This window comes from Theobroma cacao, chromosome 3 (genome assembly GCF_000208745.1).
Source record: "Theobroma cacao cultivar B97-61/B2 chromosome 3, Criollo_cocoa_genome_V2, whole genome shotgun sequence".
Lineage (NCBI taxonomy): Eukaryota > Viridiplantae > Streptophyta > Magnoliopsida > Malvales > Malvaceae > Theobroma > Theobroma cacao.
The window spans coordinates 30,100,510-30,122,323 of NC_030852.1; the positions used below are offsets into that span (position 1 = coordinate 30,100,510).

General features: G+C 38.1%; 3 protein-coding genes, 1 non-coding gene and 1 pseudogene across 8 annotated transcripts; 1 reads left to right on the forward strand and 4 right to left on the reverse strand.

Annotated features, from left to right (window-relative positions):
* LOC18605799 lies at positions 59 to 2,798 on the forward strand (annotated as a pseudogene).
* Positions 3,448 to 6,935, reverse strand: LOC18605800 (acyl-CoA-binding domain-containing protein 1). 2 transcript variants are annotated; one of them, XM_018118513.1, is made up of 6 exons: positions 6,176 to 6,935; positions 5,582 to 5,687; positions 5,362 to 5,462; positions 4,396 to 4,487; positions 4,186 to 4,283; positions 3,448 to 3,885 (listed from the first exon to the last, which is right to left on the reverse strand). In XM_018118513.1, exons 1-6 carry the CDS (start codon positions 6,679 to 6,681, stop codon positions 3,709 to 3,711), a joined length of 1,080 nt encoding a protein of 359 aa, XP_017974002.1. In that variant the 5' UTR covers positions 6,682 to 6,935; the 3' UTR covers positions 3,448 to 3,708. The 2 variants fall into 2 exon arrangements, with proteins under 2 accessions (XP_017974002.1, XP_007039103.2); XM_007039041.2 differs by having other exon boundaries at positions 5,362 to 5,465.
* Positions 8,501 to 11,754, reverse strand: LOC18605802 (glucan endo-1,3-beta-glucosidase). 4 transcript variants are annotated; one of them, XR_001926877.1, is made up of 4 exons: positions 10,537 to 10,724; positions 9,431 to 10,445; positions 8,981 to 9,296; positions 8,501 to 8,817 (listed from the first exon to the last, which is right to left on the reverse strand). XR_001926877.1 is itself a non-coding variant. In XM_007039045.2 (4 exons), the coding sequence occupies exons 1-4, from the start codon at positions 10,667 to 10,669 to the stop codon at positions 8,795 to 8,797; spliced, it is 1,449 nt and encodes a 482-aa protein (XP_007039107.2). In that variant the 5' UTR covers positions 10,670 to 11,754; the 3' UTR covers positions 8,501 to 8,794. The 4 variants fall into 4 exon arrangements, 2 of the variants coding, with proteins under 2 accessions (XP_007039107.2, XP_017972207.1); XR_001926878.1 differs by having other exon boundaries at positions 9,390 to 10,445; XM_007039045.2 differs by having other exon boundaries at positions 9,469 to 10,445; positions 10,537 to 11,754.
* On the reverse strand, positions 15,174 to 15,244 carry TRNAG-CCC. The gene has a single exon. It is a non-coding gene; the product is annotated as a tRNA-Gly (tRNA).
* LOC18605804 (thylakoid lumenal 17.4 kDa protein, chloroplastic) lies at positions 17,087 to 19,746 on the reverse strand. Its single transcript, XM_018118214.1, has 4 exons — positions 19,515 to 19,746; positions 19,092 to 19,216; positions 18,211 to 18,457; positions 17,087 to 17,419 (listed from the first exon to the last, which is right to left on the reverse strand). Exons 1-4 carry the CDS (start codon positions 19,633 to 19,635, stop codon positions 17,196 to 17,198), a joined length of 717 nt encoding a protein of 238 aa, XP_017973703.1. The 5' UTR covers positions 19,636 to 19,746; the 3' UTR covers positions 17,087 to 17,195.

Below are 21,814 nucleotides of genomic sequence, written 5' to 3' on the forward strand. Positions count from 1 at the left end.
TTAGCGGCCAAGGTTGTCCCAACACAAGGCCTGTTCTGATCGGATTACACTACCACCAATGAGCTTTATTGGTCCACGTCATCATGAACGACAAGTTCCAATGTCCGAGGTTTGAACACAAACACACCGATAGTTGCGGTATAAGCTACCATGTAAACCTCAGTTAACGACCAATGTCTCTGCACTCTAGTCTATCAAAGATGCATTTCTCATTAATTAAGACTAGGAAGCAAGCGAACAAAGAAGAAAGAAGAAAATCGTGGAGCTTCTTCACTTGGCTCACTATTGCAAATTAAAGAGGAGGCCACCAAGTTCGGGAACGGTAATTGGGACAGACCTTGGCGCGACTTATTCTTGTGTTGGTGTGTACAGAAATGGTCATGTTGAGATCACAGCCAATGACCAGGGTAACAGAATTACCCCTTGGTGGGTGGCATGCCATATAGTGACAGTGAGAGATTGATTGACAGGTGAGGCAGCAAATAATCAGGAGGCTGTCAATCCTGAGAGGACCGTCTTCGATGTCAAAAGACTTAATCGAAGAAAGTGAATATTCTCAGTTTATAATTTGTGCATCAAATAGCTGAACGGGGTTTTTGGCTGATTTGATGACAGAGGGGTTCAGAAGGAAAGCTTGTAGCATGCAAGATTGTTAACAAGGATGGGAAGCCTTGTATTCAAGTGAAAATTAAGGATGAGGAAACCAAGGTCTTCAGCCCTGAAGAGATAAGTGCAATGTTTCTTACAAACATGAAGGAAACAGCAGAGTCATTTCTTGGAAAGAAAATGAAAGATGCCGTCGTTACTGCTTCAAATAACATTCTTTTTTATCTGTAGAAGTCAGATCTTGTTGACTTACAAGGTAAACTATGGTTTCTGTTTCTGAAGGTTGACTTGAATTTGCTTGTATAAATGTCAGCAGCTTACTTCAATGACGCACAAGGGCAAGCTGCAAAATGATTCCGGTACACGATTGCTGGACTGAATATTGCTAGAATAATCAATGAACCAACTGCAGCAGCCATTGCCTATGGTTTGGACAAAAGGGTAGTGAAAAGAACGTTCTTGTCTTTAACCTTGGCGGTGAAACATTTGATAATGGTGCTTTTGAAGCTCTTACCACAAATGGAGATACTCATTGGGGGAGGCAGGCTTCTTTCTGGCTACCACGTTGCTTCGGCTGGTAACCTCTCAGTTGAAAATTCGACAAAGAATCAGGACTAATGCAGACTAATATTTTCTTCAGGAGAGGATTTTCATCGGAGAATCATGGAATACTTCATTAAATTGATCAAGAAAAAAAAAGAATGGAAAGGACAACAAAGCTTTCGGATAGTTAAGGAGAGAATGTGAGCGAGCCAAGAGAGCACTGAGCAGCCAGCATCAGGTCCGCGTGGAGATTGAATATCTGTTTGATGAAACAGATTTCTGAAACCACTTCCTCAAGCTCGATTTGAAGAGTTGTATAACGATCTGTTCAGAAAACCATGGGACCTGTCAAGAAAGCCATGGAGGACGCTGGTTTGCAGAAGCACCAGATTGATGAAATTGTATTTGTTGGTGGAAGCACTTGAATTCCCATGGTTCAACAGCTTCTTAAGGAATTCTTTGATGGGAACGAACCAAACAAGGGTGTGAACCCAGATGAGGCCGTCGCATATGGTGCTGCTATATAGGTAAGTATCTAGAGTGGAGAAGGAGGCGACAGAACCAAAGGTAAAAATTCTTTTTCCAAATTTCCAGTTTCTATATCTCTTTCCTATTGTTGATCAAGCAGGTTCCGGAAGCTGAGAACTGACTATTGTTTTTGTCATCAAATGTGCTTCAGATATACTTCTACCGGATGTGGCACCGCTGACCTTGGCAACGAAACTGTTGGTGGGGTGATGACCAGGTTTTTGACGGTGAAAGGAGTCTCACAAAGGACTACAGGATGCTTGGGAAATTCCATTTATTTGATATTGCTCCAGCTCCAAGGTGAATAATTTACCATGGCTGTCATCCATCTGTTTTAAGAAAATTCACGTCCTGGATCCTGTTAGCAAGGAAGGTAACGGTAGTTCTCTGCTTCCACTAATTTCTGGATTGTTTAAGATTTTGGATGCTTGTAAATAGATGTGGGACCGTTTATGATACCTTCACTGGTTGGTCCTTATTTTGGCTGTGTTTTTTGTAAGTCAGGTTTGTAACTGACTGCTGTCTCAAGTCAGATTCTTTTGTAAATTACAGGGACTCCCTGTCTTGATCAATGAAAATCCTTACTTATTCAAAAAAAAAAAAGAAAATTCATGAAAATGCGTGCCAACTCGTTTGTTTCAACAGAGGAACCCCCAGATTGAAGTTACATTCGAGGTAGATGCAATGGTGTATTAAACGTTAGGGCAAAAGACAAGGCCTCGGGGCGGCGGTCTGAGAAGATTACAATTGCCAATGACAAAGGTAGGTTGAGTCAAGATGAGAATTGACCGTATGGTTCAGGAAGCAGAGCAGTTTGCCGAGGAAGACAAGAAGATGAAAGCGAAGATCGATGCTTGAATAGCTTGGAGAACTATGTTTACAATATGAAGAACCACATAAATGACTAAGGCAGGCTTGCTGAGTCTGAAGAGGAGGAGAAGATAGATTCAGCAATTAAAGACGCCCTGGAGTGGTTGGATGACAAGCAAAATGCAGAAGAGGACTTTGCTGAGAAGCTGAAAGAGGGGGGGTTGTCAAGAGTAGAGAGACAGGGAAAAGGGCGAGGATTGCTCCCCTGTATGCTTCCTATTTCACATGTTCAATTTTGGGTGGGGAAGTGAAAATGACAAGTTTATTAAATTTACATTTTAAAACATTTATCATTTTAATAATAAATAATTTATTTAAATTTTTAAATATATTTTTAAATATTAATATATGATACTGTTTTTATTATCTAATAATAAAATAATAATTAAATGAGCGAACCAAATTGAACTAAAATTTGATAACTTAAAAAAAAAATCATATGAACCCAACTCAATCCACCGATGAACACTGCTTAACATGTCCATGTATTAAACTTAAATTTTGATATTTAACCATAATTTTAAGGATTAAAACCATATTTTCAATAAAATAATTGTAAATCAAACATTAAAATATTATATTTTTAAAACTTTAATCCAAAACTTTTTCATTTATACCAATGGCGATGATATTAAAACACCAAACACCACCTTAAGGAGCTGCCCAACCGTCCAGCCGAAGAGGCAGAGTTTTGTTATCGATTACACATGGTCCTCGTACATTTAAATCTCAACTCCCACCAACAACCAGTTAGGTTAACTGCTCACAACCCCCACACCGTCCACGACATAACGGTATATATAACAAAACTCTGCTCAAACCCTTCGAAGGGAGACACCCGTGTTGTCACTAGTCCGCATACTTTAACTAGATCAGTAACTGGTGATATAGTCACACGAATGAATAAACCTCTCTCTTTTTTACCACCTTCAAAAGAAAGCATTTGAATTCATTTCACTGGCTAAATATTCTCTTCAATATAATTAGGGAGAAAGAGGGAGCAGTAATTAAGAAGATGAGGGCAATAAATGAACAACATAGTGCCCCACATTAGCATATAACTATGGAAAAAGAACAAAAGGTTGTTTATAGCCATATACATCCATGAGTAATTTGTCAAGAACTATTTTAACTGAAAGCAAACTCAGCATAACCCATAGGTTAATCGGCTTTGCCTGCACATTGCAACCAAGGCCAATCCAACGCACACAGGTCAACTGGAGAGTTGCCATCATCGTCCTCCATATCTTTGTCTGCATTTTGTTTCACAAGAAATTCAGCAATGTCTTCCCTCTCACACACAACAGCGTAATGCAAGGGGGTTTGGCCTTCATTGTCCTTCCAATAGAAAAATAAAGATTTTAACAACACTGATGACAACACCAGAAACAGAGAGAATAATATATGAAAAATATTGTGCACCGTTGAATAGGTCCAAGCTGACGCATGAACCACCCAAAACTCTTATTTCTCATTTACTTCAGTACTCTATTGAAACATAAAACATTGCAAAGACAATATTTCATAATTTTTGTCATGCATTACAGACCCATCAAGAAAACTATGAGTAGTTTCAGCAAGCAGAAAAATATCAGGGAGTAAAAACCAATTAATTGTGACACCAACAACAATAACTACCTTAGCATTCACATCAGCATTCCTGCTAACAAGTGCTTCCGTAATTTTAAAATGGCCACGGTCTACAGCCCAATGCAATGGGGTCCTGCCTTCACTATCTGCATGCATCATAAGCAGAGAGCTTAGAAGGTTATGCAAGTCTTTCAAATCCCTGGTATGCAAGTCTAGTTCTTTCTTTAAAGGAAAAAAAACAGCTTCATAGAAACAAACCTCGCAAATTCACAGAAACATCACTTTCAATGCATTTAAGCAAATTATCCAGTTCTCCTTCTCTAGCAAAAGCATGAATAGCATCCATTTTCCTGAAAAAGAATAATCCTTTAGCATTCCCATCAAAATTCTTAGTTACTAAAGAACTATACCCTCTGATCTGAAGGAAGTGTTAAAGAATTTTTGGAGAAGGAAAGTTTAATTCATTAATGAATCACTTACAAAAATGCACCCCTTTGTCTAACAGGAACCATTTCATAGTCCAAAAAAGCACAACCATATTAACAACCAGCACATAGCGACTTACACTATACCTAAGGCATCATAAATGAACAAGTAACATCAATGCTTGTGAAAGAGATTCAGAATTCCCTACAAACAGCAAAAGATGAACCCATAATGCACAGAACAAACAGTAAAATATAACTATCTGACTTATGTCCAAAATCAGACTTGAAAACATAAATCCTGGAAGGGGCACATTCCTTTTTCATAGTCCATAGTTAAATGACCTTTGACTGTGGAAGGTTCCATAAATATATTGTATTGGATAGGAAGATGATAAGTAGAACCACAACATAGTATAACAAGAAGAGAATTTTACTATCATGAGTAAAAAAGTAAACATGCTTAATTATACCTCAAGAAAGGAAGAATTTTTTCTATTCAAATTTCCATATGACTCTTGCATGTTTAAAACCGATTACTCCATCACAAACAACAGTAACTTCAAAGACCTACATAAGTTTGCTCAAGCAAATATCAGATATCTATAAGATAAATCATCAACCGCACAAATAAATTCAAGCCTGATCACATATATACAACTAAAGGTCGAGTTTACATCAAAATGTACCCAAAAAACAATTCAATTGGTATTCTCCTAACTTGTTAACCTCAGTGAGACATAAATAGACCTAATAAATAGCATTTAAAAACACCCGATGGAAGTTCCAAGAACCTTACAACTCATTTCCAGATTCCTCTTCATACACAAAAGAGCTGAAAACTGGTCCCATTGGTCCTCTGGCATCTCTACTTGCAGCATTTTCAGCCCCACCTTTGCTCTTCTAGGAACAAAAGTTGATAAATCAGTAAATCAGCAACACAAAAGAAAAAAAAAAGTAGATAATAAAACAGTATCAAAGAAACGGCAAGATAGCAACAGAAAAGATTAAAATTGCACCATAGCTGAACCAGCAGCCCAAGTTGGATATAGCTCTGTAACGATGTCAATGTATTTCTGCATTGCTTCTTCTGGAGGCATAGCACCCAATTTGTGCCATGCTTGCCTAACAAAAATATGATATCCATATTCAAATATTAGGAATGTAAATTCTCAAGCAATTTGCAATCATTTAAATGTTGAATTATGTAGTAGAAACAATTCTCAAGCTAAATGGCAGTGCCTCACAATGTGGGAGTAATAAAAGAAGAAAAAAAAAGGACAAGCAAACTTTGCCGATTGAATGAGAAAACATGTCAATTATCATTCATCACCAACTTTACCCAAATGTCTACTCATAATAAGTGCTTCAAGAAAACAAGCTGAACTTTGAATCGTAAAAAGATCAAAGAATACACTTCTCAGAGCCAAGTGAAAACTTTTATCAAAGAATCTGTTGTTGCCAGCGAAGCAAATTAAATTATACTCAGCAAGCTCAGTTGTAGAATTCACATTTCCCAAAATAAGAAACAGCCCACCAACAAACCAACAAAAAATAGACGAAGAAATTAGAAAAGAAAAAAAAACAGAAAACGCCAATAAGCACCGTCTTACCACTTAGCACGAGCCGTCATTTTCAAAGCAGAAGGCTGAGGAGCAGTGCAAGGACCTTCAGTGGCAATTTTGTACAAACCGTAAAGCTGCAACTGCACCTCACTCGACACCTTCTGCGACAACCGATCCGCCGCTGCCGCCGCCACGAACGCCGTCGCTGCACTAAACGCCTCATCCAGCTCCGTACACTCCACCCCTTCCCAATCGTCATCGTCGTCATCATCATCACCATCGTCATCACCACCATCACTCTCGTTCCTAACACTTCCCACTTCGGCGATCACCGAATCCGCGTCGTGCGGTCCCCCGAAATCAGTGCGGACATGCGGGTCGGATTCGGAACCCGAGTCGAGTTTGTTGTGGGCTTGGACATGGGCTGTTCGGGCTCGGGCAATTGAAAGGTTATCTTCTTTGAAAGAAACGACTAAGGAGATTAACTTAGCGAGGAGATAAGAGAAGAGAAGACCTATGAGTATTGATTGCAAAAGCTGTTGCCAGTCAGCCATGGAATCCACCAAGATATTCTCAAGTAAAAATTAAAAACCCTAACCCTAAAATTTGAGAGTGATTGTACGGACAAAAGCGTAGGGAAATGAAAGCCTAGAAATGGATCATCTTGTCATCGGAGTTAAACTAAAACCCTATAAACCTTTTGAAGATTGAAGAAAATAATTTTCTTTTTCTTTTTTTAGCTTTCTTTATATTTTTTACTTATGTTCCTTTTGGGCTGGGGGACCTCTTTTTAGTAGTTTTAACAGGACGAAACTTTGGCGCCGGAGGAACAGTGTGCATCCTATTAATAGCGAGAAGAGAACCATTACGTGGGTGTAGTGCGCACCCTTGAATTGGATCAGGTGTTTCGCGGACTATGGTTATTTCTTTTTTGTTAGACAGGTGGCTTGTTTTTAGTCGTTGAATTTGGTGGTACTGGTAAAAAAAATATCGATCTCTCTTTGTCTTTATCTCCGGAGAGATGGTATATCACGTGTTTCACACGTGATGTATCAGAACTTTTAGTTCACTGTTGTTGGCCTTTATTATATTTCTTTATGTGGTTGGTTAATTCTTACAGCCTTTGAATAATCTTTTATTAGAAGCCATGTGTTACAACTTACTAATATTAATGCATTAATGAGTTTTGATATCACCCACTAAGTTACGTAAATATTATCACGAAATTTTGACATAATTTAATCATAAACAATAAAATCTTCAATCACAATAAATAAATATAAAAAATTGTTTTAAATATCTATACTGCATTTAAAATTCATAGCTGAATTGATTTTTATGTTTGGAATAATTGGTTGAATTGTAAAATAATTTATTGATTGATTTATTTAGTTAATCTTTGATTTATATTAAACTTCACACAATAGTAACAACATATAGGTTGGTAATTGTTTAATTATTATTAGTATAATTTATTCTTTTACATGTTACTTAATAATCAACCTAATAATTATAAACAGTTGGAATAAACGACCTTTAGGATTTGAATTTAAGTTTTTACATAATAATAAAATGGATCGTTTTTGAATTGGTGTCCCCATGTAACTAGTTCAATCAGATCGGTAGCAAAAATGAAAAGACTTACCACTACGGGAATCTATCTCAAAATCTTAAAGCAAAACCATCTTATGTTGTCTATGAACATAGTTATGCTATGCGTGAGTGTGGGTATGCAGTTTGCTACGTTCATAGCCCAATTTAAGGAGGGTTGAGGCGTGGAACCGAATCCAGCCACACTTTCTATTTCGGTTGCGGCCCACAGTCAACTCTTTCTATTCGTGAAGAAACCGCAAGCAATTGACTGGAGGGGTCTGTTTCAAAAATGTTTTGTGAGAAGCCAACAGTTTCGCTGATGCTCTAGCAAGATCGGGGGTGGAGAGAGGGGACATGTTCTCGGCTGTATGGTAGGGGAGGAAGTTGCAGTCTGGAACTTATATGAAAAGATAATATCAGCTGATGTGTTCTGGTTTTGTAAACAACTGGCAGTTGGAAGAGGCAAAGGTGAGAAGTCCAAGTAAGGAATCCCTCTTGCTGTCTCTGTCTTGTATTTTTGTTGGTTTTGTTATGTGTATGGAGATCGGGGTAAAAGGGGAGCAGAGCAGGCCTGCTGTAATTCGTATGCTTCTGCTTTATGTTGTGTAGCTCTCAATTAAGGGAGTCTGCGGTTGATTTTGGACATTGTGATATGGGGGAAGTTTCTGTTGCTGTTGTTCGTTTTGTACCATTCCAGAGATTTGGAATGCGTGAGCTGTTTTAATCTCTTTATTTAATGAAAGCATATATTGTTTGAAAATAATAATAATAATAGACAAGTATTCATCAAAGCGCACGGAATTATACTACAACATAATGTCGATTCAAGCATTACATCTTTGAGCTAGTAAAAAATTTGTGTATATATCTGGAATGTAATTCGCTGCGAATACCATCACCATATGGCCATGCGTCTATGTCTAGGCATGTTACATCCCTCCTCCCTGTTCCTGTTTTCTTGTCTGTAAAGGAACTATAATAACAAAAGCGAAAACAAAATTGAAACTGATCAATCATTCCTAGTTCTATGCCCCCTGGTTGTCTGATTGCAACAAGCTGTCCTCTCCATCAGCATCAGTATTGACACTTTCCATAGCCTGCAACATGAAAAGAACAAAAAAGGGTTCAGAGAAAGTTTGTCAAAGATGAGCTCTAGCAATCAAAAATATGCTACTAGCTACTAATTAAGAACATGGATGCATCAGAAAGACAAGGGTGGATAACAGGGCAGTAAGAAGAGGTATTCGTGATCTTAATTACTTGGATCAACGTCTGTGATGGCTCCAGTTTGCTCAAAAGCACAATCATACTCTTTCCTATCGGTGGATTGATAGTAAGCATTCATGGCAAAAGCTGCATGGGCTCGAACAGTGTTAGGAAGGAAGCAAGCTCCATCTTCTTGAATCGGTCCACAGTCCAAACCCAAACCGCACACATAATCAATATTTCTTTGTAAAGCATTTTCATCCGCGCCCGTTTTGGGAAGACACCATTGTTTTCCCTCAGACCTTGGCGTAGGATTCACCGGCGCCGCCGTTGGCACTGGGGTTGGGTTGTTAGGAATGGATGATCTAGCCTGCCAAAGACAAACCACAAGAATAGATAAAATTCATTAATCATTATCGGTAAATCAATTTTATCTAATTAATTCATGAAATATATTTTTCACCATGATTATTAATTATTAGAAGGCTGGCTGTAATGACTAACAAACATGTAACATGGTGAATATTGGGGCCGGCAGCTACCGTGGGCCTTAGGATCCCGACATCATAAACGGGTGCCATATCTGGTTGGAAGAGCCCGAAATTCCTCTCACATGTAGGCCCTGGCTTAAGATTTTCATTGAAAAGCGCAAAGATGTAGGTCTCGAAAGTCCGGTTTGGCATTAGGGGTGTGCCAGCACCAGATGCTACGTGCCGCATGAGATTGCCATTGTATTCAGCTGCACTCTCTGCATCAACACCAACTTGGGTCGAATCCCCCATGGATGGCCAACCAGTTTCGGCTATGACAATCTCAAGATCATCAAATCCTACGAATTTCATGGCTGAAAAGACCGCATCTAATTGAGCATCTAACATGTTTGTGTAATGCAGCTCTGTGTTTTCATCGAACACTCCTGCATTAGGCCGAAACAGGGCATAATCAAGGGTATCAGGTGAGCAGCCAAAAAATGGATAAGGGTTCACCATGAAGGGTGAATTGGTAGCTCTAAGGAAGCTAAGCAATGGTTTGAGAACATGAGTGTCATAGCCTTGTCGAAACTTTCCAGTGGATGGTGGGCTTGAATTTGAGAGAATGCCTAGAGAGTGAGGTGTGGAGACTTGGATTCTACGGTCTAGTGAAGCTTCAACAAGGGCGGTGTGGAGGGTTTGCACAGCTGGAACAAGACTTCCTATTAACAGTTTGTTTGCTGTTGATATTACTTCATTGCCTACTAAAATACGGACTATATTCGTGGCTGGTGTGTAAGGTTGGATATTGTCTTCCACCCATTGTTGAGCCAAGTTTAGCTTGGTAAGGCGAGGGATTTGATCATTTGGAACAGTTACTGTGATAGCAATGCCAGTGTGGGCAAAGGCTTTTAGAATGTCAGGGTTGGCGTCGAAGAGCCTAACGCGGTTGATGACCGTGGACTCTAGAAGGAAATGCGCCACTTGAGCTGGTGGGGGAAGATTGTTCGCAACGGTGCCATAGTTTATCCCAATTGTCCCTTCGACTCCTAGAAAAAAAAAGATAACCACACCAATTAATCAGTTATACATCTATGTTGGTACAAAATTTTTGCAAGTGGAATATCACAGTTTTCATACCTCGGACGAGCGTTGATGCCAGAAAAAATAAGATGGATGCGACCAATACAGAAGAAAAGACAGAGATGAATTCTTTCGCCATGGCTTTGGTGGGTATGGGAAGATGCTGAATGATGCATTGGGGGCAAACCATGGCTCAAGAAGTGGAGTGTGAGATACTTTTCTTTGTGAATGGGGGAAGGTCTGGATGCCGTGGCATGAACCATGTTTGCAAGAACTTTATCGTTTGCGCCTGCTTTAGATGTAACTTTGGATTATACCTTTTCCTTTGATTCTGTTACATCATTCTCCCTTTCTTTGCAACGGAATTTTTTTTCTTGCAACCAAGTATGGGCCAATCTTGACAATGCGAACCGGGCTTTGTGTAGTCAATCAGCTTGGTATATTGAAGTGAAAGTGTCATCGAGACAACTAATGAAACTTGTCAGATCTTACTTTAGTCCACGGCAGGGGAATAATCTTTTCTTCCATGCTGGAGAAGGTATCAGCTGTCGTGAGTTCCTTATTAGCTTAAACAATACGATATTCTTCAGCTCCTAATATAACCAGTGAGAATCCTATCAACTCTCACAACGCAGTATAAGAGAGCCTAATATTCATTTTTATTACTTTTTTATTTGAAAGTTCAATATATTGAGGAAAGGAGAGAACGAAATTCGCCCCTAGAGAAAGCAGAAGATTTTAAACTGTTGTCCCCAAGTCAAGAATAACACTCCCGAATCCCGGTACACAAACAAAAAGATCTGTCAGTAAAAGTTCAGCTTACAAAACCTTGCTGAACTCAAGTCCCCCATCACACCTATACAATCATAACCCACCTTAAAACCAGAAACAGACACTTTCTCAGCCAAACCCAAAAATACAGTTCAACCAAGAGGCTCAAACAAAAAACAACCCCTCCAAAGAAGAAATGCCAACTCATTTTTATTACTTATTTGACCTTTTTTCACTGAATTAAGCTCTTGCTTGTGGCCTGTGTTTGCGAATCAAAACTATACTAGCAGAGCTTTAGGTGTCTATAGATTTGATTGTACCAAATAAAATTTTGAATAAAATACAGTCGGAGAAGTCGCATATATCAGCAATGAAAATGAAAAAAATGTAACTAAAAAATTTAAATATTTCCATCGAAGCAGAATGGAAAATGCTGTTGAGAAAAAACAATGAAATCCAGCTCTAGATTCATCGTACACTAAATTATTACTGAACGTTTTCCCCGACAAGTACCTTTTCAGCATTTCACAGCTCAGCCAGTTTCTCAGCCTGTCACTTTTTTATTGGTTGGGCAAGCCTTGTTCTTATCCTTTTCCTTCCCATTAATTTCTTGGCATTTGTCTACATCAAAATGTCCAAATGCATTTGAAACCACTCATGTTACCACTTATCCAGAGCTACTCGATGAAAGGCATTTTGATTATTAGTTGCAATAGTAAAAGCCAATTCAACCCTACCAACAAGTTTGATTACTGTTATTTGATAAATGATAATCGGTATTACATGATATTTGATTCAATGATGATTTATGTATTTTTTTTATATTTAAAAAACGGGTTTGAATCCTTTTTCTTTAAAATGAAAACAAATGATAATGATTAAATAAACAATGATATAATGATTTTATGCAGGGGAAAAATCCTCTAGAGAAACAAGGTGAGATTTGTCCACAAAAAAGGGGAAAAAGGACGAAAGAAATTAACAAACAACATTGTTAGCATCAAGCATGTAAGTGTTACTCACTTCAGTTTTTTGTCCCTTCCTTGGTGAGATGCTAATAAGCATTAAGTCTAACTCCGACCAAGATATATGAAGCCTAACTAGCCAGGCTAACAGAGAGCAAGCTCCTAAAACTCACCATATAGTAATGATGTTATCAGTTCTGAGGCAAAAAGTTTGTAGTAAGACTCGATCAAATACTAATAAAGTTTTGTGTGTGTGTACGCAATGTGCTTTATTTGTTTATCTGCATTTTGATGGCAAGAACCAAATACTAAAGATCAGTTGCATCTAAAATTTGGCGACACTGGAAAGTGGGAGAGTTTACCTTACATAGGTACTTACCTACGCTTTTAATATGAGGTGCAAAGGAGAGCAAGAACAGCCTGGTAGAGGAACTTCCACTTTTAACATTGCTTGTTCAAATGAGCATCTCAGAAACAGAAGCATTATCAGCCAAACTTACAGTAAACAGAGACTATATATATAGACTATACTCTATATTTTGGACTGATATACATGCAAATGCAACTGTGATTGGAATACTCATTTGAGCAAGAAACATTACAAAGAGGAATTAAGTTACTTTCTCTTCTCTCTCTCTCTCTCTCTCAACCTTTCTCTGATCTGAATCATCCAACACTGATGACCCCTAGAATCTAAGGTCCATTGCTATAAATAGAAGGTCCAAGTATGAGGAGAAAAAAAACCAGTACAGATTGCTGAATTACCAAAATGCCTCTGCCGCAATGAGGCATGGTAAACAGAGAAGAAAAGAACTGCTTGTTAGTTGTTTGTAATTTAAGCCTGTTTAATTTTCGAAGGACAGTTTGGGAAACTGACTGATTAGGTGCCATACTAATGAAGGGGCTGGTATATATCGGACGGTGCAGAAAATAGTTGGAGATTGGACAGTCAGTTTAAAGAGTCTAAATGAAAAGGAATTGTAGTTGCTGAAAGAATGGCAGCTCAAGATTATCAATCCTAACAACCTAACCACCATCAGTCAATTAGGAGGGAAAATAAAACAACCACCTATGGTGACAAATCTTTTATCATTTCAGAATCATTACCTGCATGCCATCTTTAACAAATGGTAAATTCTTTCTCATCAAAGCTACTATTCCCACCAATATTTCCTTTTGTAATTTTGTCTGGTCCATTGTTTGCTCTATTACAAGTATTGTTTCATGTGAGGTCAGCATCCACTGGAGAAAGATATCAAGTCTGCTGCTGCATTCTCAGCAGTTTTAATCTAGGGAAGTTGTGATTCAATACGCTAGTATGTGTCTCCTTTTTCTTCCCACTTTCCAAGCAAAAAAAGATGGTACGGTATATACAGAATTGCTATTGGCTTTTGTGCCACTTTGACCTGGGCTTGACTCAAAGTGATTGAAGTGAGAATGGAGGTTGAAAACCTGTCTGTTGTAAGGAAATGTAAAATGCATTATCGGATTTGATTTTAACAAGTATTTGTAGACACTTGTCAACTACAGACTGTACTGCATTACCAGATGAATGAGCCCCCCCCGCCCCCCCCCCCCACGTCATATCAGAAAAACTAAAGGGAGGTGACCATTCAGCTTCTAGTGTACAATTTCAATATGGGGTTGGTAAATCTAATAAAGGAGTACACTAGGCATATGAAAGGATGTGGGCGCGTTTGCACCGACCTTTTTTAAGAAGTTGCCCCATCCTCATTAACTCTGTCTTTAACATTTTGGTACTCCTGCAAAATGGGAATCACCTAAAGAAGCCATACCTTAGTTCCCAAATCTGCCTTTTGGGGTAGGTAATGCAATATATAGCAAAGTATAATTTCTATTTGAGCTGCTGTCACATCAATTACAACTCAAGTGAATCACTTGAAGTGATGCCCCGACGTTATTGAGTTCAAACATAATGGAGAACATGCAATTTTAATTATTATCTCTGATTAAATCTTATAGATACAAAAATGAATCAACATTTTGATGGAAAAATGACGGCAGTAGTTATAAATAAAAACATGGCCTACCTCTTTAAAACATTACAGCAACATCCTTTCTAACAGTAAAGCAATAACCATTAAATTTCCAAAATGTAGGCCACTGGTATTTAATGCAATGTGCAATTATTCATCCTGTCTTGCTCGTTTGATTATGAGGATGCAATTTGACAAGAAGCGACGAATTCAAGATTTTGAATAAGAGTTGATCAGAAGATAATTATAAAAATAATAAAATTATATATATATATATATATATATATTAATTTAATTATAATAATAAAANTATATATATATATATATATATAATTTTAAACTTATAATAATAAAAAAATTAAAAATTGAAAAGTGACAACGGTCGGTCACCAACGTGACCTTCTTGACTTTTACCTTGCTGACAAAGGTTTCGAAGAAGGTACAAACCCAGGAAAGAACAAGTCACGGTACCCACTTCTTTAATTTCGCGAAAAGAAATTCTAGAATAATCAAAAGGATGGTAACATTTCTAACAAACAGACACTGATGTTAATAAATTTTTGTATATTGTACACGTAACTAAATATTATAAAAGGGATAGAGATAGAGAAGCCATTTTCATTTCAAATAAAAGCAAGATGTCTTCCTTTTTAAAATATACAGCAAGATCCTTTCTAAAAAGCACGTCTCTCCGTTTACTTTTTTCCTTAGTTAATAGCACGTAATAATCATTAAATTTCCTAAATGAAGGCCACCGGTGTTTGATGGGCTATGGAAAATGAAATGTACAATTATCCACGAACACATGTGCGGGTCAGCCGAACTATGGTTACTTCACGGCCACACCAAACATGTGCGGGTCAGCCGAACTATGGTTACTCTTTACCCACCATTACTGTCCTCGTCAGTTACCCCGGTCTTGTAAAACACCATATTGCTTGGACTGTTGTAAAATGGGAAATGCGCATCCGGGGAATCGAACCCCGGTCAGTACCGTGGGAGGGTACTATGATACCACTACACTAGATGCGCTTGTGCACGACTCGTTGTTGGAAAAAATGCTTGTCAAAAGAAGAGTACGTTGATATGCTGGTTGTCTCCAAATCTTCCTCTGGCAAACTCTTCCTTCTTCATAAAGTAACTTTGTCAAGCAATAGCTTACAGATACTAACTCTTATGTTTCGAATCAAAAGGTGGACAATCCTTTCCAAGGATTACTAATTATTTTTGTACAAATTGCGGTTCATGATTAATAAAAGAAGCAAATACATATAAAATTGTGAAAATTTATTATTTAACTGGCTCTTTTACGCATGATTCATTTTATTATCAACTTTTTAACAAAATCATTAATGTAAAACTATTCACTATTGGATTGACCTTTAGTTAGATGACCAATCTCTTTCGTACGGTTTTCAAGAATTTTTGCTCTTGCTACTAATAAACAGGAGTAGTCGCTAACTTCGGTTCATACGAAAAGAATTGTCGGAGGTGGAACATTCCGCTAAGGCATAACCCATTTAATTGGAAACTTGGTCAGTGGAGCATTTTCTTGGATGTAGTCAAATCAATCCAACCTCACCATTATTCTGCCCCAGACAAAACCACTTGGAAGAAATCAACTAGTGGTACATACATGTCTTCATCTTTTTTCAACCATTGCCAGTCGAACATTTGGGCTTCCCAACCACATTGGAGGCAATTTTGGAAGGGATTTGCCCCCCCTCCCCCAAAAACTTGAAGTCTTCAAATGACAAGTCTTTCTTGGAAAAGTCGCTGTCAAGCACGAACTCTTCAAAAGAGGTTTGCTTGATATTAATGCTTCCCTTTGCACTCTGTGTAATGTTGAACCTGAGACCTCTTCTCACCTTTTCTTCACTTGCTCAGTTGCTTGGATCATTTGGATGCACAATTGTAGCCTTTGGGGACTTAGTTGGATTCACCCGGGTGATGCCACTAGCTTCTTTGTTTCTTGGCAAAACAATAAACCACCTTATGGTTCTCTTGAAATATGACACATGCTCTTCTTCTCTACCTTATGGTCAATATGGCTTTGTAGAAACAAAACCCTTTTCCAAAGTAAACAACTTGATGTGAATCAGATGCAAGACATTATCCTTGTTAGATTAGCCCATTGGTGCAAGGGCAAGTGGCCACTCAACCACATTCTAGCATCTCACTTCCTTTTCGAACCTAGTCGAATCAGTATCAATATTAGGAAATGCAAAAGAGTCATCTTTGAATGGATGAGACCATAACCAGGTTCCTTCAAACTGAATATTGATGGCTCTACCTTTGGGAAACCAGGGCCTGCAGGTATAGGTTTTGGGGTGCCATTAAAGACTACAATGGTTTCATTAAAGGGGTTTTGTCTTCTCCATTGGCATCAAAGACTCCAACTACGCTAAGTTTCTTGCTACAAAAGAGGACCTTTCTTTCTTCTTTTCTTCACCTTGGGCCTCTAGCACTGTCCATATTGAAGGTGATTCCAAAAATACCATCACTCGGGCATTTGATCACAACTCTGTTCCGTGAAGTTTTTATTCAACTGTATTGAAGCGTTCAAAACAAGCTCCAAAGATCTTACTTTCACTCACATTAACAAAGAGGCAAACACTTTGGCTGACGGGCTTGCAAAAGCTGGGACTATCAGGTTCAATCGTTTTTCGACTTTGTTATAATCCTTTGAGCTGTTTTGGATAACGAGGGTGCTCAATCTACCATGTTTGCTCACCTAGTTTGTTCACTCAGTTGAGTTTGTGAATTTCTAGGTATTGTCTTGTTGAAATTTTTTTCCTTTCTATTGTTGTGGCTTTCCTTTAAGTCTATCTGTTTAGAACTGTCTCTGGCAGTTTATCTTTGTATTGCCTGATCTGGCTTTGCTTATTAATGATCACTTGCCATTCAAAAAAAAATAAAAAATTGCAGCCTGCAGTAGCTAAACAAGACAGAAGGAAACGTGAGAAAAGAGAATAAGCTGCAGTCATCGACAACCCAACTCAGCTCTTCCATCAGCACTGACGCTTGTATTTGTACATAGCTTCTGAAGATCAATGTAACCTATGATGGTATCTTCAAAAACTGCATCTTCAAGCTGAGCATTATTAAAAGTAGAACCAGATAACACAGTGTTCTTAAAAACAGCTCCTCGGAGATCAGCTTTGTCAAAATTAACTCGATCCAAAACAGCATTCGAGAAGTTTGCACCTGCAAATAATTTGGTTATTGTTCTTCTATATAAACCCATGCCATGATCTTCAACATTTATGCTGTCTACGACTGCAAATGAAAATTTTTTCACATATTGCAAAGTCCTCATCTTTTATCAATGAGTCTTATGTAGAAAAGCACTATTTAGTTCTTTAAAAAAAGTGCAGTTGTTTTGATAGATTTCTCATTTACAAGTAATTTTGAAGAACTCAAGGAAGCTATTGAGGCAAGGATTTTGAGACATGCATATGTATGAGTGAAAAGCAACAAAATGAGTTTAAAAACTTCACTCTTCATTGTTCTCGTTCTTCCAGTAGTCCAGTATATACAGAATTATGGACGGTGGCATTCTAATTTCAAAATAACTATACATAATTCAGATGTTTTCTCACATTTAAATGTTATTTAATCAATGTCTTCTTCCTTATCATGACCACATCTTGGAGATATGTTGTAGTCATAGCAATCAAAATAGATGCATTTTATTTTTGCATTTTTCTTGTCAAATAGTGGCTCTCAACACATAGTAGTTTTCTCAAGGACTTCAATTCTTTTGTGGTGCAATCGCAGGATGTGCTCAAAATGATGATAGAAAGCATTAAACAATCATTCATTACTTAAGGACTACAATCAAATGCAGTTAACCAAATAATTGTGCCAAAGTTGGTCAAACGGATAATTTGCACGAGTAGTCTTCTAAGAAAGAATTAGCATTGGTCGAACATTTTGAACTTTAGTGAGGTGGGTGGTTTCAGAGAAGGCAACAGAAAGAAAATACAGAAGATTACCCTTGAAGCTAGCTCCAACAGCATAAGCCTTTGACATCACAGCTTCTGACATGTCTGCACCATCGAACTTAGCATCTGACATGAGTGCTGCTGCAAGAGACTTTCCCTTCAGGTTGGATTTTTCATTAGTGTAATCACAGAAGCGCAGATCAAGGGGCTTATCATATACACCATTTGCCTGACCTATCGTATTACCAACAAATGCACGCTCACATCGGTTGGGCTCTGTTGACAGTGGAGGCAACCTCTGCATAGCAAACATATTACAGTTTTGTAGCCTATAGTTATCTTGAAATTAGTAATTATTATGATCAACGACATTGTTGTTTGGAATCACCGGAGGATATGGGAACAGTTATTCCCCACAGGCACTCTTACCAAGTAAATCAGTTTGTTTATACAGGATAAAGGACTTCTGGCAACTTAGATGACAGTTGATAGTAATAATTAATTAGGCAAGTTTTCCTATAAAATTCATTTTTTCTTAGTTCTGGCCAAGATAGGAAAGTTATGCATGCATCAAGTAGATCAGCTGATCAACAAACGGTTGACTAGAGTGAGAGCTTTGCTCTGGCATGAAAACATAAACACAAGAAATAAACAGGCAAGGTAACTTGAAGTTTCAAATAACAATTAATTGCAAGAAGGCTTATTGCCATGCATTAAAATTTAAAAAGCCTACTACAACCACTTAAAGTGAAACTAATGGAAGCAATCAAGAGTCCGTAATTTATGATGAATTGCTAAGGTTTAAAAGGAACTGTGTCCAACAATTTAGTGTGTCCCATGCAATTCTTAAACTACGAGCTGTAAACCTAAGCCAAACAAGTCATAGGCAAATATGCTTAAACAGACCCAGAAAAATAGTGCAGGTATTCAACCTGATTTGCTGCAATTACAGGTGAGGCAGTAGCAACAGCGCATACGGCTAGAAGGCCACAAGCTACACTCCTCAGTTCTTTAAACGGTGATGAGCTTTTCTCGGTCTTGAAAACACATTTACTAGCTGCTTCCATGATAGAAAACGTTAAAATAAAAATCTTCAGGAACTGAAAAAAGTATATTAGCCAACAAGGCTGCCCATTAAGTTTCAGACAATAACTCAAATCACAAACTTGACTGTCACCACAGACATCACCAACAATTGAGATTATCCCCACAACAGGAATTCCCTTTTTATTTTCTTTTTTTACGACCGTTACTTCCCTAGCTTGATCCATTATTCCCACAGTGAAAAAGAGGAAAACAATGAAGAAAAAAACTAGTACAGAATTCGGAAGGTTTTAAGAAAAAACAAGGCATACCAGAAGAACAGTTGATTCTGATAGGTAGAGGGAGTTGATGAAGAGGACAATGGAGGCGTTTCGTCGATAATTGTCGCAAGGATAAAGCGTTCTGGGAGAGTGGAGTTGAAAGGGTCGCCATTTCTGTGTTGTATGCTTTCTCTTTCTCTCTGATCTCCCTATCACTTCAAGTCCATTGCGAGTTTATCCATTGATGATGGTTGTAGCCGCAGCAGGCACATACATCTATCTGACCTGGCATGACACGTAAGATTATGTCCTTGGCAGATATTCAGTCAAATTAACTGTTAGGCTACCTATAATCAATGGACCAAGCAGGCCTGCCCAAGCCCACAAGCCTGACACATATTGGACAGAGCTTGGGTTATTGTTTTCAAACCTATAGAAGCCCGACCAAAATTAGTTAGGGATTAGGGCGTTGTTTACCCAAAAACAAAAGAGTCAGAAACCTTAAATAAAAAGTAAGAGGCAAAAATATGAAAAGCAGATAAAGCGTACGAGATAAATTCGTCTGGTTTATCTTTGACCATCCGCTTCCTCTTCAAGCTTAACTTAGGGCTTTTGAATTTCAAGGCCAAGAAAGATAATAATAAAGAAAAAGCAAACATACACTCAACGCCGAAATCAATCGGATAATACTTCTGCAAGGAAACCAAAAAAAAAAAAAAGAATGGAAAATCAGGGCAGCTGTTTGTCTTACATGGCGGCGTGGTTGGGAACGAGTGTGGCCCAAGCCTTCTTCGCGTCGCTGGAACGTTGTTCTTGCATAAACCTCTCTACCTCCGATGATGCCGATGATTCCGAGGCCCACGATCGCCCTCTCATGTTCACCAATTGCTCCTCCATCTGCTCATCTGTTACCTCTAGGACCGACAACCTTCCTCCCAACGACGTCGTTAATCTCCCCGTCTAAATCTTGCAAGCCCTTTCTATTTGGGAATTGTATGTAGGATTTCGTTTCGTTTCTCTTTTTCTGTGAATCTTGATATGAGGGTCGGCTTTTTTTTTTTTATTATTATTCTTTTGTGGTGTTTCTCTTTGTTCAAATGTTTCCTTGTCTTTGGGTGTTTGTGAAATTTCCAAAGCGATCTCGTTTATTGACTGAAGATCTTCCTTTAATTTCTTCGAAATCATTCGTCGGCGGATGAATTTGAATCTCTGAAATTTTATGTTGTTCTCTCTGGGATTTTTTTAATTTTGTGATTTAATCAAAGATTCAATAGCTAAGATTTACGATTCGTGGCGAAATGTTTTCTTTCTTTCTTTGACAATTGCATCTGGGTTTAAGTCAAGTTGTTTTAGCAGCAAGCAACAATTAGCTTCTTCCTTGATTTCATTTGGCTACATGTCTGTGTCCGATGCGACATCACTAACAATTTTTCTTCCAACAAAACAAAGGAACATGCCTCACGATTTGTGAATAATCATGATTGCTAATTTGAAACAGTTGATGCTATCCAACCACCAACAAACAATGCAAACCGAAATTTAATTTAGTAGGGCCCTGAAAAACTTAGCAAACCCGAAATTTTAATCCTCATTCACCTAAAAATGCATGGAGGTTCTTGTTTTCCTAACTCTATAAGATTAGACATGCCGTAAAAGAAAGCATTAAGCTAGTATTTTTGTTCTTTAAGAAAATTGATCATTTGAATTGAAACTATGCTGATGTGAAAGGGAAACAGATGAATCAGATTGGAAAATTGTACTTAAAAAAAAAAAAGGGTTTTTCCATCTATGAGGCATTTGAAGCATTAAAATTCAATAGTCCTAACTAGTATGTCAAAATCTTACCATAATTGTGGAGTTGAGGAAATTGATTGCAGGCTGTTTTCTTGTCATAGACGTTCTCCAATCTTCATGATTCATGGTTTTCAGCATCAATTGCCTCAGGCACTCAGGAATATGATCACCTCAAAGAAAAGTGAATTCCATGTAATTATTTAGAGTCGATGAGATGTTCTACCCGCTAATATTTCCTTCTTCTTTCTCTCATGACATTTTTTTATCCAAACTTGTTTTTCTCCTTTGGTTCTCTTTAAACAATTGTTTCTTCATTGGAAATAATGGCATCCAACTACCCCTGATATTCTTCAAGGGAAATTGAAGCCTGCAGTTCAAGTAAATGAAATCCCCCCAAGTAGCTTGCTTTGAGAAAAATGCCTCTTTAGTCCTTAGCACCAAAACAAAAAAGACATAGCCATTGGAAGCCCTTTAGGCCTACGGCCTGATCATGACCGAAGCCTTCTGCTCCTTTTGGGCTTCGTTTTCAGCCCTGAGTGGAGATTGCCCTGATCAGC

What these genes read in the sequence shown, in the direction of transcription:
- LOC18605802 (XM_007039045.2), bottom strand. Translation starts at nt 10,669, where the DNA reads ATGGTTTGCCCCCAATGCATCATTCAGCATCTTCCCATACCCACCAAA. An exon ending in GGCATCAACGCTCGTCCGAG is followed by an intron (nt 10,446 to 10,536) that starts GTATGAAAACTG and finishes TTTTTTTTCTAG; the next exon opens with GAGTCGAAGGGACAATTGGG. An exon ending in TCGGGATCCTAAGGCCCACG is followed by an intron (nt 9,297 to 9,468) that starts GTAGCTGCCGGC and finishes TGTCTTTGGCAG; the next exon opens with GCTAGATCATCCATTCCTAA.
- LOC18605804 (XM_018118214.1), bottom strand. Translation starts at nt 19,635, where the DNA reads ATGGCGACCCTTTCAACTCCACTCTCCCAGAACGCTTTATCCTTGCGA. An exon ending in CAGAATCAACTGTTCTTCTG is followed by an intron (nt 19,217 to 19,514) that starts GTATGCCTTGTT and finishes TCATGGAAGCAG; the next exon opens with CTAGTAAATGTGTTTTCAAG. An exon ending in TGTTGGAGCTAGCTTCAAGG is followed by an intron (nt 17,420 to 18,210) that starts GTAATCTTCTGT and finishes AATTATTTGCAG; the next exon opens with GTGCAAACTTCTCGAATGCT.
- LOC18605800 (XM_007039041.2), bottom strand. Translation starts at nt 6,681, where the DNA reads ATGGCTGACTGGCAACAGCTTTTGCAATCAATACTCATAGGTCTTCTC. An exon ending in ATGACGGCTCGTGCTAAGTG is followed by an intron (nt 5,688 to 6,175) that starts GTAAGACGGTGC and finishes TATTTTTGTTAG; the next exon opens with GCAAGCATGGCACAAATTGG. An exon ending in TGTTTCTGTGAATTTGCGAG is followed by an intron (nt 4,284 to 4,395) that starts GTTTGTTTCTAT and finishes TGATGCATGCAG; the next exon opens with ATAGTGAAGGCAGGACCCCA.